Source organism: Harpia harpyja, chromosome 12, assembly GCF_026419915.1.
Source record: "Harpia harpyja isolate bHarHar1 chromosome 12, bHarHar1 primary haplotype, whole genome shotgun sequence".
Taxonomy (NCBI): Eukaryota; Metazoa; Chordata; class Aves; order Accipitriformes; family Accipitridae; genus Harpia; species Harpia harpyja.
The window spans coordinates 17,094,473-17,108,900 of record NC_068951.1 but is presented as its reverse complement, the minus strand read 5'-3'; the positions used below and the strand labels follow the sequence as shown (position 1 = coordinate 17,108,900).

Here is a 14,428-nt window from a genome sequence, read left to right as displayed (position 1 = left end):
GGCGGGCGCTGGGGGCTCCGCGCCTGAGGGAGCGGCGGGAGCTCCCTCGTCCCGGGGCGCGAAGCCAGCTCCGCCTCAGAAGCGTACTTCAAAAACACACAACGCCGACATTTTTTTGGTCACTTCTACAGCCCCGTTTATAAATCTTTGCCTGACAAGAGGGCCCCACCACGCTGCCGCTTGGTCTCTGCAGAAGGCGCTGAAGAACTTTCAGGTGAGTCCCCATACGGCTGTGAAAATGTCTGCCACCTTCAGATATAACGTTCGGAAGTGACACGTTCGGGTCTTAGCTCCTGCTCCAACACGGGACGGGCTTGAAGGTTTTTCTGGTGTTCTCCATCAGGACAAGGTCGTATCTGCACAGCTGCAGTCTGCATAAAAGCAGTCAATACGAGCCAAAAGTGAAAAATTGGCCTTTCTTGTATTGTCCCCCAGTCAAATCTCCCACCATGCTGGATGGAGGCTTACGTAAAATAAGTCACATTCTCAAGACAACTGGCTTGAAGTCCACCTAAAGTGAGGTTGACTTTAAGCCTTACCGAGGTCAGGGATACCTTGAGTATATTTTCATTCTGTTCTACGTTATCTTTTGCTTTTCCTTGCGGAAAAAAGAACACAAAAGCCAGCAAGCAAACTGAGGTATTGGCTCCTGAGTTTGTGGTTCCCTTTAAGCCAGTCTACACTTGGGTGTCCACTGAATGGGGTGGTCCTTCCAGCTCACCTTCGTGTTCCTGCCAATTCCCTGGTGTCAGCGTTAGGGATTGTGTTGCCACTCTGAGCTGGAACCGGGCATTGAGCTGGCTTAGAGCTAGCCCAGCCGAAAAACAGAGGAAATACTTAGGCTTTCATCTGGGAACACATGAGTATTAGCCCTGGAACAGGGAAGGAGAGAGGGCAGGACATCCCTCCCCATGGCAGCGACTGATTACCATCAAGCTGTACTTGCAGCCTGTAGCAGCCCCTCCTAGGGGAGAGTGGTCAATCTCTGATGAAATATTTGGGCATTTTCATCTACTTTTTAAAAGACTGAATGTGGATCTGGGGCTGGAAGTGACTGTGGAGATGTAGGACAGGAGAAAGGGAGCGTCAGCAAGGGGGAGCTGCAGAAGGACATTGCTTATTAGACATACACAATCTCTTCCTTATTCCAAGGCTAGGATAAGGGTAGCAGACCTTCATGAAATGCAAAGAAACATGTTCTGCAGCTCTGTCCTTTTTTTGCTTCACTGTTCTCTATGATATGCAATCCTCGTTTTAACCCAAATTTAAAGCATGGTACGGCTTGATGTCCACATACTCTCCTTGCACACAAGGTCAACCTAAGAGATTCTGTACTTGCTGAGCTCAGGCAGAGATCCTGTCCTCCAAAGGTGCCCTAGAAATCAGGGAAGCTTAAGGGTAGGACCGCAGAGCAGACAGAGGGTAACAAGGTGACTGAAGCGGCTGTAGAAATCTCATCAGCAAATGACCTGGTAGGTACCTCATGATGTTGTGGGCAGTAGTCAGTGCTTTGGGGCATAGCGGCCAGCAGCTCCCAGTTACTGGAATTCTAGGAGTAAATTAATCTCCCTGCTTGACTGGACATAGAAATTGACTGGGATATAACATGTGTATTTGGGGCTGGACATCTGTTTCCCTGAGAGTTGCATTTACCTTCAGCCCAGAGTTCAGGCCTGGGCAGCTTCTCAAAGGTCATTTTCCTGACCAAAGGTTAAAATGTCAGACCACATCAGAGTCAGACCACTACTTACGTGTTTTCAGTACAATAAGACAACCTCTGTTTTCAAGTAGGTATTCAGCTATGGGATTTGTGTGCATGCACTAAAGGTGGAATTTATTCCCAAGTTACATGTACAAGAATTATTAAATGTGAAATAGATCTAATTCTTCTGGACAAACTCAGCAAGGCCAGGAATCTGGGAGGTTCGTTTACTTCTGTCCAGTCTGCAACAATAGAAATGGTTTGTAAACATCTGCTTACCTTTCTGGATTTGTAAGTGACCGGAACCTCATTTGGAGAATCCTGAGTTTGAATTTTGGGCCAATGACAGATCCTGTGGAAAATGTCAAGGAAATTCTTTCTATATTTTCAAAATCCTGGTCGAATCCAATTAGCAATGTGATTTGGTTGTACTGCCGAAAGGCTGCAGTTTCTCTAAAGATAAAGCAGATAAGGTGTCAGAGAGTCACCAAGGGAATAGCACCATTTTTAATACATTCAGTATAATATTAGAAACAGTGCTGGGGGAGGAGGACTGAACTTATGAGTAGTTTCTGATTTACAGGAAAAGGGTATGGATTCAGGTCTCCAGGTGTGAACCTGCTCAGCCACTTTTGCACTCAGTTATTTGGGGTGGGAGTGGGGACACAGAGGTCTGATGCCATTTGCTCTGGTCCCAAACCAGAATCCTTACTGTGATTCTGCTTTGAACCTGAGTGGACTAGACCTAAATGATGTTTGTACTTGGCTGTCTGTGCAGACCTGAACACTGAGTCATCCATGGAGTTTGCAGAATATGTTGCTGTATATAAAAATCTGTTTGTAACAATGCTGTATGGCTGAGGTAGCTCTACAAATGGAATACTGTTACCTTGGGGGTATTAATGCCCCTAATTAAATTTCTGGTAGTTCTTTTCTGGCAAATGCAGCACAAGCATCTGTGAAACAATGCAGTGTTGACCAGAATTAAAAAAGAGTAATCCAGCTTCTCAGGATAGGAAAATAGCACAGGCTTAAAGACATGAAGTCTTGCAGGACTGGGGTTTGACCTTGGTCCTTTTTGACAGAATAGCCAGTTCCACTTTGAGATATGCCTGAAAACTGCATCGATCTTGGTGCAAAAGCAGCAGAGCTTCTTGCAAAAATGCTGGTAGTATGGCCATAGTTTAAGGTTTCCCTGATGAAGGTGAAGAGTGCAGATGTGACTGGAAGTGTATCCCCATTGCAACATGCAAAATGACTGGCCTTGTTTAGAAGTTTTAGGAGGCCTGACAAATAGGACAAGTTTTAACCTGTCAAAGGTGTTCATGATGTGTGTGTGTGTAAGCGTGCTGCCTGGTGGGCTGTAACACGCTCGGCAGAGTGGGTGGTCCTGTTGTGCAGCCCCAGCGAGCTATGCAGATTGCTCCAGTGCAAGCAGACATGGCTGAGAGAATACACAGTTAGAGACACTTGGGAAAACTAGTTGAGCAGGACTTGTTTGGCTGAAGTGTGTTTAGATCAATCAGGAATTTGCATGTCCACATAAACACCAGTCATTAATTTGCTTCTCCAAGTGGAATGAATTGATTTGGATGTTACATATTCAGGCCCAGGTTCGTCCCAGCTGTCTTGGGCACCTGGAGCTAGAATGGAACACTCCCTGGAACGGGAAGGAAAGGGGGAAACATGTTTTTCCTCCTGCTTTAGTGGAAGCCTAGGACAGCCATGCTGCTGACTGAGATTGTCCACTTTGGTCCTTAAAATGACTGAGAAGGGTCCAAACCAAAGGGCTGGGCTGTGAGCTGGTGTGCACTGGGGGAGTCTGTGAAAATCGCATAGGACCAGGAAAGCCCTAAGGCATGTATGCTATCAAGTATCAGCAGAGAAATTAGAGGAGGATATCTTGCCTCCTCCCAGATGCAGTTGTACCAAGTGATTTGCTAACATTTACAGATCATCAGATGGGTAGGACTTACGGATTAACTTTAGATTCTGCCTTCTTCCCAGTTTCATCAGCTAATACAATGCTGAAGGTGCCTCTTCTGGTGTCTTTGTTCCATGTAATAATATCCACAAAGTAGTGATAAACTGAGGTGAGAGAGAAAGCGAGCATGGTTAGACTCTGCATACTCGCTCTGCTTTCCAGCCCAGCTGTATGCCTGTCTGGGAGCTGAGCTGCAGGTGGAGTGCATCTTTCTCCCATTTGCTCATCTGACACAACCTGTTCAATTTAACTCTAAAATTTATTTCTCCTTCCTGCTTGCCATCTTCCTTTGCAGAGATTTCTAATAGAAATATTAAGAGATGTCTGGGAAAGCACTAGAGCAAGGGTTACACAAGTGGCATGCAAGATGGTTTCTCTATACAGCTTTCAGCACACCGCCTTTCACCATTCATTTTAGATTGCCTTTTGTTTCTCCTGTCCACCTCTGATCCCCTTCATTTCTGTTCTCAGCATCTTTCATTTGTCTTCTCTGTCAAGGAGCAGAACCTCCTGCTCTTTGATCTGTAACTCACTGAATTCACTTGCTGACCAGCACTGGAGCTCAGGCCATAATCCCTGCCCATGGCTTGGTATGTTGGTGATCATGAGGGTGAAACGTTTTTTCACTGATTCCCCCTTGCCTGGGCCCTTTCCCTGTGCCTTTCACTTTTGTCCAGGGTAGCTTTTTTACCTGTTCAGCTCAGAGGACATCTTTGACTCTCATCATTCCCACACACCTCTTACTTGCACAAGAGTGGTGTCTTGTTTTGAAACACAGTTTAGGAACTACCCTTTTATGCTTCATTTGCATGTTCTCAACATATTTCCTAGCACTGTAAGCAAGGTGAGCCTGTTCTTGCACGTGTCTAGCGAGTAGTTGGCTTTCACAGCACCAGGCAAGTTTGCAGATAAGGAATGTAATGGCAAGACTGCAGATGGACACAATTCTATCCAGCAGCCGCTGGCTTTGTTTCTAAAATGCTGGCTATGATGCCAATAGCAACTAACCATCTCTGCTTGGCTGTTGCTGGAGGAGGCAATACACAAAGAAAAATCATCTCAGAAATCTTAGTCACTTACTACAAAATGGCTCTTTGTCCGCTGTATCAAAAAACATCCTTGTCACTGGATGGCTCTGTTGTGTTAAATAGCTTTTCCACTTAGGGGCATAATAGCCTATAGATGACAGTTTGAAAATGAAACAGAGTTACTGCATAGGTATATAAGCAACTAAATTGCTGAAAATAACAAAGCAAGTATTTAAGAGATAATATATTGCTTTCCAGCTGCAAGGTGTTACTGTGACACATGTTCCTGTACTCTGTAGACTTATACAAGGGCTTAATTCTACTTGTGTAACTAAAGCCAACTGGGTGTCTAAATATGCCTGATTACTGTTCAGCACTTATTTTAAGATTGATCTTTTTCCACATCTGCAGTGCAGAATGAAAACCATACGCTCAGCTTTGCAAGTTCATTTCTGGAAGTGTCAAAGCATCAAAATTTCAGAAATGGCAGCCTGAAGCTGGGCTGTCACATCCAGGCTGGGACACCTCTGTGAGTCAGTTACAAAAAAGCAGAATACCCTTTGTTCACCCCTCTGCTGTTCCTTTTAGAATCAAGAGGGGTTTGTGGTGCTGAAAATCTCTTAGAAGAGATTCTGTTTTAGCAAGAACGTGCCCCTATCCCTCAAACTGCACAGCTAATGGACTTTAATTCATCATTTCTGTGACTTTAGCATAAAGATCCCAAGTCTTGTTTTGGCTTTTCTAGTTCTGTATCCTTTACATGTGGATTTCTGTTCTAGATCACAACATGATGTGACTGTACAAAGAGCAGGGAAATTTCTCAGGCCTCTTTTGCCTGCAGCAGAAGCTTGTAGCTCTGCAGAAGTCAAGGAGAGATGATCCCGAAAACCTCAGTGGAAATAACTTAAGTGCTTTTGCAAAGCACCATGTTGTGTTAGTCCTTTAGCAAAACATTTGTCACACACCAAGTTACAGTAATGATGGGCAGCTCTGTCAGACACGTGTATTCAGGATGTATTTACATTCCCTGGATCCTTACCTACAATGGGGCATGGCATAGGCCAAAAAGTTTCGCAGCTGGTACATTTGCCATTCCTGTAATTTCTGTAGGAGTCACACGGGTATGCAGTAATATTGCAGTTCTGTTTCAGGGATGACATGAACAGGAAAACAGACCTCTGGTGGTCACATTTAAAATACTGCAATCCTCAATCATACATAGGGAAGAAATATATTGTTAGCAATCCTCATGCTTCATGAAAACAGTATTAATGCACTAGTAAAAAAGGACACACCAGTGGACAGTCACTGACCAGCCTGAAGACAACATTGCACTGGGGAGCACTGGGCTGTGGCAGAACAGTAAGTGGGCACAAGCCTCTCCCTTTGAGTGCACTCAGCTCTGCCTATGTCTACTTTACTTCTTGTCTTTTTTGGTTTTAAAAACATATTTGTTTGTATTGTTGCTGCAGTTCCAGAGGATCCAGCTATGGATCCTACTCCATTTCAGGTGTTTTCTCTCTGAGCTCAGGCCTGACAGCTGGATATTGCATTTTTTGGCACATGGCTTTGCCATTTTTGTTTAAAAAAACTCTTTAGAAAGACATAACTAATAAAATGACATGTTGCATGGGTAGCAAAATGAGTGAAGCCTCATTTCCTATGGGTATTTGTTTCAGGCTGGTTTCCTACATAGATTCCCTTGGGTCTGATAAGGTCTGAGTTCACATTACTGCCTTTCCTTCTGTGAGGTATCTTCTTCACCCAGCTTTCACAAAACCAGTTTGGCTGCTGGGCTGGAAAGGAAAAAAGCTTTCTTGCATTCAAGACTAGGGCTTTACCTGCCAGACTGCATTGACTGTCACTGCCAAGAAAGGCGCATTGGATTCAGTATAACTGCCTACCCCACATTCATCTTGAACCTGTTTTCTGAACAGGTTCTTGCCGTTGCTAGTCCTTGGGGTTTTGTGTGTGTTCTAAGTAATTAAAAAAAAAATATCCCACAGGTTTTCGTAACGTAGTCACAAAATGAAGACATAAATCTACCTGATGACTTTTTGCACGGAAAACTAATCCTATTTGCATTTGTGACAGAGAGCAGAAGGATCACCCCTGACTCATATGTCTGCCTGGTGCACATCATTTAAACTCCTGTTACGTCAGTGTGCCACATCGGTGCTGGGAATAGATTGCTTTCATGGCTTTCCCAGAATATGGTTTTCATGTCTTTTCCAAGCAGTCATGATGTTTCTCTGGCCTTCTCCTCTTTTCTGATTGGAAACATTTTGTCAGTGTTTGTGCAATTCAAGGCAGAATTAATTACCAGAAAATATTGTCAGTGGACAGCCAGGCTGGTCGGTTCCGCCATTGGGGTAGAAGTCTATGTGGCCTAGTGCTTCTGTGTAACCTAGTCCTGACAAAAGAAAATATCAGAGGTGAAGGGAGGGAATATTACATCATAAAATGCAGAAGAAGGAAACATAAGAAACTAACTGGAAAAAATAATAGTTATTTAGCTCTAGGATGCCTGCCTGTGCAGGAATATTAATGTCATTCATCTATTTAGACAGCAGGCCAAATGGTTGTGACCCAGCTGTGTCATTTTAGCAATGGTATCAAATACCTAAAATAAGTCTGTGCGTGTGACAGCACAAAATTTGGCTTTTTGTGTCACTGCCTGTGGGAGAGGAAAAGGGATGTGAAAGACTGGGTATTGCTGTGCTGCTGAAGTCCCGAGTTCTTGGAGGGTCTGGGAGAAGACGAGAGGCAGCAATGAGGTGGGAAAGCCAAGTGCTAGAGGTAGGATGCCAGTGGGAGCAGGGTGGAGGGTTTGCATCACACTGCTGGCCTGGCTGGTGGATGTGAAGGTGTGCTGTGCACCAGGGAGAGGGCTGAGGGAGATTTCAGATTTGCCCCAGAGGAAGGTTTAGCCCACAGGAGGTGGGATGAAGACTGGAAGCGTCACGCAGGGAGCTACAGGGTTGGGGATAACTGATCTGCTGTGCAAGGCATTGAGCTGTGTGACTAGCTTTTGAGATGCTGCGTGCTGGGCGGCAGCCTGACCCCACAGTGCAGTGTTAGTGTGGAACTGCTCTGGCAGGACTGTGTGCTGCGGTAGCAACAGGGCACTCCTGCACTAGTGCCTAAGTCCTTGTACTTCATGGGCCACAAGGCTTTAATTGCTATAAACCAGCAGCATGTTTTGAAATGCAAATAAAACAGCAGCTCCCAAGGGAGTGCTGATGACAGCATGGGCAACACAGGACCACCGACCCCTTCACAGCACCAGTGAAGTAAGCTGCTGTCCTCCTGGGCTGAAGGAGCAAGGATCTTCCCCAGCACTGCTGCCTACCAGAGCCCTTGCTTTCCTGTGCTCCCCATCAGTCTCTAGGTTTCCTCATAATGGTAAAGAGGAGAAATGTCACATACCATCAGTGTCTGAATGAATGACGTCAACAAACTGTGCATCTGTAGGATCTAGCCTCTCACTAGGCGGCTTTCCTCTGTACAAGGGGCCTGCTGGGTCAAGACCTGCAATGCAAAACCACACTTATGGAATCACTTTAGTAGTGTGCAGCTCACACTGCTCATCATGAACAGCTATCCTCGAAGAAAAAGGACTGACAGGAGGAAGGGCTTACCTGTGATTCTTCCAAGTGTACCATCAAACATCTGTCCCACAAAGCCAGAGATGTGCGCTCCCAGGCTCACTCCTATCATGTGCAAGGAGTCAAGCGATGCTCCATCAACCTGAGATTTAAGAGGACTTGTGGTCACAGATTTTAGGCACATCAAAGGCATAAAAAATATCAGGAGGAGGAATGTAAATGCATCTCCCTACTTTTCCCACATTTTCCCTTGGTGTGTTCCACTCTTTGTAAATATTCCCCCTTTGATAGTCCCACAGTACAACCAGCACTTAGGTTTGAGGCCCATATCTGAGAGAGCTGCGATGAGAACAGTTCAGGCGATGGTTGTACTTTCCTGGGGCAGTAACTACAGGTGTGGACAGGAGTGAGTATTCATGGCCCCATGAGTACAGCTCCAGTTACCCCACATGGGGTTACTGCAAGGCATTAGCAGACACGATGATCCTAATGGTCCAGTGTCATCATTGACTGTGCCTGTGCAACAGCTTAGAGGAGCTGCAAACTGTAGCTGATCTCCATAAGCTGACTTTTGGACATCCAGAAAGTAGAAATAGAGTTTCTATGTATGGGAAAACATATCTGTAGAGTTTTGTATCCAGAAATGTAGAGCCTTTGAGTGTAAACTGAATATTGCAACAAAATACCATCATACCAAGTCCAAGGGTAGAATTTGGCACTGCACTATAGCTGCACTTCCAAAAATTAGTGTATTCCTTTTTAGGAGTTTCTTTTCCCAGACTCCTGCTGTTTTAAAACACTTCCTTTGTGCCCTTTACATGCTGTGCGTTAATGTTTATATCATAGTGTGAACGTTCAACTTACCAACATTTCATCAATAAATTTCTTCAGAATCTCAGCAACTTTCTTGCAGTTTCTGGAAGCATTACTGTAGATGAGAGTTGTTGCTCCCTGGTTCCAATCCACAAGGATGACATTCATGTCTTCTACAGAAAGCAGGAGATGTACCAAGTCAGGGATCCAGACTGGGGTAGAGCCTGTGAGTCGGTATCCATGGATGATGAATGTAGTTTTTTTGGTCACATCTAGATACTTGGAGGCTGTTGAATTGAGCTCTTCAGCACAGTTTGGATTCAGTCTGGTGTAGAGCAGCAGCTTCACTTTCAGGTCTGTCCCTATCAAAGCATTGCCAATGCTGAGAGCTGTGAACGCAGGGCATGTCTCCCTAGGATCTGAAAATAGCACAGTGTGGCAATCCTGAGGTTAGCACCAATGCATTTGCTTTGACCTTTTCTACCTGCCAGCCTTACACAGGCACAGGAACACACGCTGTGAGCTGTCTGAGCTAGGGCTGCTCCTTTCCTCTCCATCATGTTCATGGCTGGAGTTATCCTGAATCTTAGGATTTCTTGCCATGTCGGAACAAAGACAGCAAGTGTACCTTCTCAGAGCAGCATTCCCTGAAACAGCACAGTCCTGGTTCCACCAGCAGCTGGGAGATGGCATGGACTCTCTCCAAAAATCCCACTAGTGTGAGGAAGGTATCGAAGACTGACAACTAGGATGGCTGCTGTATTGGTTTGAGAGCACACCCAGAAGCTCTGGACAGGCTCTAGGGTAAAGAGACATCCTTGTGGTTTGTTTGTAACTCCAGTCTGGAGCTGACAAGCTGCAGAGGATTTTGCTGTTGTGAGGAGCCGCTCAATGCTTCATTTGTATTTGGAGATGCAGCATGCTATTTCAGACTGTGAAATGGGAGACCATTTGACTGCATGAGATATGTTACTGATATTGCTTTATACACAGCTGAAGAGTAACTGAATTCTATGTAACTTTTGCTTTATTGGATGGTCTTTGCCATTTGAAAGCCTGTCTTTGTTCATTGCTTTTCCAGCAGAACACCAGCTGAGCTTTCAGAGTCCAATACAATCTCCAGCAGGGCACTGGCAGGGAATGGAATAACTGTCTCCAGACGGACACTGCTTATGAAGGCCCTCCCAGGTTTTGTAGCCTCTTCCTGGCTCACAATCCTTTTCCCCAAATCCCCTTAATCTTATTGAAGAATGTTGTGGGAGAGAGTGTCTCTCACACATACGCCCTGGGCTGCAATAATTGCTCAGGCTGCAGTTGCTAGAGACATCTTCCTGATCTTTGTTGCTCAAAGGGCTGTGCTGTAGGTAGAAGGGTTTAGAAAACCTGCAGCTGTAATCTAATTGTGCTCTAGCAAATCTCCAATACTCTGTGCATTTTAATTTCTAAATGATGAAACTCTCAGTTTCTATGAGCAACTTTCTCTTTTCTCCTCCTATGGAAATCAGCAGCATGAGAGTGATATAAATGCTATGTGCCCAGCACATAAAATAATCTGCTCAGTTGCCATAGTTCTGCTAATTACTTTGTAGAAGCCCCAGGAGCTCCAGAAATAAAAGTTAATAGGCTAAAAGGATGTTGCAGTTAAGTCCAACTGGATATTTTAAATTGCTACCATAAATTCAGAAATAAATTTTAACATTTGAAATCCACAGAGTCCTTCCTGTATAAAGCCTATGGTAAAATATGAATAGTGGAACAGGAGCAGTGGAAAATGAACTCTCAGCCAGGCCCAATGAACATTGGTTGAAATCAGTGGCCTTTGAACTGAGGGTGTTCTGCCTCTGTAATGCTTCAATCAGGGCTCCCAGGGGCAGTGTGACTCTGGGCCCTGCTTGCAAGAGTAAAGGTGACCTGGGTGGCCCTCTCCTGACCAGCTTGCTCTTACCACAGTTACCATGCCAAGATGCTCCAGAGAAACAGCAGCAAGAGTTCTCCTATGACACTGCTCATGTGGAAATCTCAAAGGAAAGTTACCATTTTTTGCTGATATACCCCAGCATACACAGTGATACTTAACCACTGCCCTCTAGGTGCTACTGCAACATAAAAAAAAATACAATTATATTTATTTTTTGCTAATAACTAGAAATTGGTTTAGTTATTGTATGGTATTATATAGTATTGTTAATCATCTTTACTGCCACTGAAACTGTAGTAATACAGGCAGAAATGCCAGACAAAAATTACTTCTATATGGTGGAAGATTGCATTGATTGCTTGATTTGTTTCTATATCTCCTGCATCATGCTGAGACTTGCCCAGAGGAGCACTGTGTTTGTCACCAGAACAGCCCAAACGTTCTGGTAAAGAAGAGCTTTTAAAGAGCTGATCAGCATTTGCTAATACCTAACACAGGAACTGTTTAAAAAGCCTTGTTATATCTGCACCAAGTCTGTTAGATTTGTTCTATTTTGAATAACAAAATCAGAGCAGTGCTAATAGTGGGGGGAAACCTGCCAGCTTTTCTTCTGGCAGGCTGGTATGTATTCCAGACTCATCCACCGTGTGTTACAAAAGCTGACACATGAGGACAGCCAGTTATCCTGGCTTTGCTCTTCATTCTGATAAGCACAGTGAATCCTACCCAAATGGCTGGAAGTGTCTTTGAAACTCCAACACGATTTCTCTGATGGGGCAAGAGGCTTATTGAGATTAAGTCTGCAAGCAAATAAGTGAGGTGGAAACCTACACCCTGGCACTGTGCTTAACCCGTGTCCAACAGACCACTTCCCTCCAGGAAAGGTGAATAAATGTGGCAATTAACCCAGTGTCCCATTAATTCACTCCCAGCACTGTCTTGGGCATTAGCTTGCTGAACAGGCTCAGGCAATTCACTTTTCTCCCTCTGCTCAGCTTTCTGATACGTAAAATAGGATGGCAAACACTAGTTTCCTAGGCAAGGTGCTCTGACACCTCAGCACCTGTAGCAGGGGGCATACCAAGCTGTTAAACCCATGTTCCTGCCTTCCCCTGGTCTCTCTCGTTCCCTTCTTGGACATAGTGTTTGGAGGCTTTTTCTTCCTTCTGTCCTGGATGTTCATCCTATGGACAGGCAGGGTTTGCAATAGTGGCATTTTGGGGCTGTGACACTGAGGCTGTCTGCATGAATAGAATAGTAGCTGAATTTTTTAACTCCACCAGTCTGTCCTCTTGCAAAGTGAAGTTCCAACAGATTTTCACTTCAGTGGGTCAGTGGTCACTTGTTCAGATTTGTAGTTGTCCTAGCTGTGGTCCTTGGGAGACTGTATTGCCACACAGAGCCCCTGAAGGGGGCTGCTCACCCAGTCAACACCTTGCATGGACCTCAGATAAGCGTGTTGCTGCTTCTGTATCTGTCTGCAGTTTCACTGACACTCAAAACACTGTCACCTTGCCTGGGTTTTTTACGGTGTGTTACAACAGACTGGTCTTATGCATCAATAATGAATCTTCAGCTTTAAGCACACTTCACTACCACACAGCGAATCTCAGTAGCATTAGTGAAGATTTCCATTGCTTTTCCACAGAGTGTGCCCTCTGCCTCTTAAACTGGTCTTCCGTATCTCACTGGGTTTCCTCAGTGCCTTTTCAGACAATTCTATTTTTCCACTTCTGACTACATTTCCTACAGCATATTTAACAAACTAAGCAAAATGTGACCCTGCAATTACCCCAGAGAACCTGATGAAATACAAGTTAGTATTTATAAGGATACTGTTTGGGGTTTTTTTTGGTTTTTTTTTGTTTTTTTTTTAAATTCCTGTTTGTTTTTCCTACAAAGCAGAGAGCTATAGCTTGACTTGCTCCCATGTGTATGCTAACACAAGGTAGTACATTTGTTTTTTCTTACACAGTTTGATTCTTGATAGGGCTGTGAGGATATCAAATGAAGCTTATTGTTCATAAATGGTAATTCATCCTTCGCATCTGTCACATAAGACACTGCTGAAAAGAAATCATTCTTCTCTGAAGATTTCGAATGATATTTTCAGTGTCGATGGATAGTACTTACAGAAGAGAAGTGTTTGCAAAGTGAGGAAAAGATAATAAAAATGACTTCTGGTTTTACATTTGGAACTCAGAGCTGACAACATTCATGTAACCAGTATAATTTGCTTTGGCAAGATAAATAATGCTAGCAAAAAACCCTACACAGTAACTTATAATGCAGAGGGTAGATATATTCATGTTTCTGCAAAGCACAGAAAGTGTGTTACATTTGACAAAAACATTCAAAACAAACGGTTGATTTCTTACCTGGTTTCACCCCATACAAAAGGTAGATGAAGATGACACACAGCCTCAGCATATGGACTTCCACATGGAACTTCTACAGGTAAAAGATTTTACCATTTCTTTGGCATGTGTCTGCTGTCTCTGACAAGTTTGCTCTCTTTTTTTCTGCCAGTAACAGTAGGTGTGGTGAAAGGAGGAAGTTACCAGCCAAGAAATGAAGACTAGTCTTTCGTTATACAACTAAAGCTTCTTCTTAAAAAGGCGGGGCACCTTCTATTCTACCAGGTTTCCTTATTTTAAATATAGTTTGCCCTGGGGAATGACTAATCAAAGACACAAATGGTTTGGTATCATGCTGTAAGCAGCAAGTTGACTAAACGTGTTGAAACTGAGGAAATTATTGTGTGTCTATTTGTCTTTTCCAAAGAATGTCAAAAGGCAGTGAAGATCGTAGGTGTCACTGCAAGTATGATAAGCATCTGGGCAGGGCCAGCACTTGGTTTCACAGGGCCCTATGCTGGTAGCATTCATGATGATCCCTACTCTCCCATGTCCCTCCGGCTTTTCTGAGCCCTGTGGCCCAGCATCCCTTCTAACCTACAAGACCCTGTCACCTCAGGCAGGAGGCGGATGCACAGCACTATGTCATGACAAAGGGAAGGTACCAGTTTGAGTCAATCGGGGTCTCCATTGGGCTGCCAAGCAACTGCTGTCTTGGATGACAGTTGTACATCTGGCATCTCCACCACATTTTCTTGCAGACCTGCTGGAACCTCATGAATTCAGCTCTAATACAAGTAAGAAGGGCTTTTTTTTCCCTGCTGGAGGGGAGGAAGAAGATGGCAGATGCAAAGACAACTGTCAGGGGCACGAAAGGAAGTCTGAAATCGGAGCTGGAATATCTAGTGGAAAAATTGGAAAGATGAAGGTGGTGGGGAGTTTGTAAAGGGGGGGGGGGGGGAAGAGAGAGCAGGGGTGGCTGCTGGATAGAAGCTGTGTGGTAGCTTTGCCTATTGTT

The 14,428-nt window shown here is 44.4% G+C and overlaps 1 protein-coding gene across 2 annotated transcripts; it reads right to left on the bottom strand.

Moving 5' to 3' along the window:
* Positions 1-68: 68 nt before the first annotated feature.
* LIPH (lipase H) lies at positions 69-13,635 on the bottom strand. Of its 2 annotated transcripts, none has more exons than XM_052804743.1 (10): positions 13,432-13,635; positions 9,187-9,554; positions 8,356-8,464; positions 8,144-8,245; positions 7,038-7,127; positions 5,754-5,921; positions 4,767-4,862; positions 3,679-3,790; positions 1,982-2,155; positions 69-371 (listed from the first exon to the last, which is right to left on the bottom strand). In XM_052804743.1, exons 1-10 carry the CDS (start codon positions 13,481-13,483, stop codon positions 287-289), a joined length of 1,356 nt encoding a protein of 451 aa, XP_052660703.1. In that variant the 5' UTR covers positions 13,484-13,635; the 3' UTR covers positions 69-286. The 2 variants fall into 2 exon arrangements, with proteins under 2 accessions (XP_052660703.1, XP_052660704.1); XM_052804744.1 differs by having other exon boundaries at positions 1,982-2,054.
* Between the last annotated feature and the right edge of the window lie 793 nt (positions 13,636-14,428).

Excerpts from the sequence above, each read along its gene's own strand:
- LIPH (XM_052804743.1), bottom strand. The coding sequence starts at position 13,483 with ATGCTGAGGCTGTGTGTCATCTTCATCTACCTTTTGTATGGGGTGAAA. Across the intron at positions 8,246-8,355 it reads TACACTTGGAAGAATCACAG|GTCTTGACCCAGCAGGCCCC; the intron begins GTAAGCCCTTCC and ends TTTGCATTGCAG. Across the intron at positions 2,156-3,678 it reads GCAGAATCTAAAGTTAATCC|AGAAACTGCAGCCTTTCGGC; the intron begins GTAAGTCCTACC and ends CTTTATCTTTAG.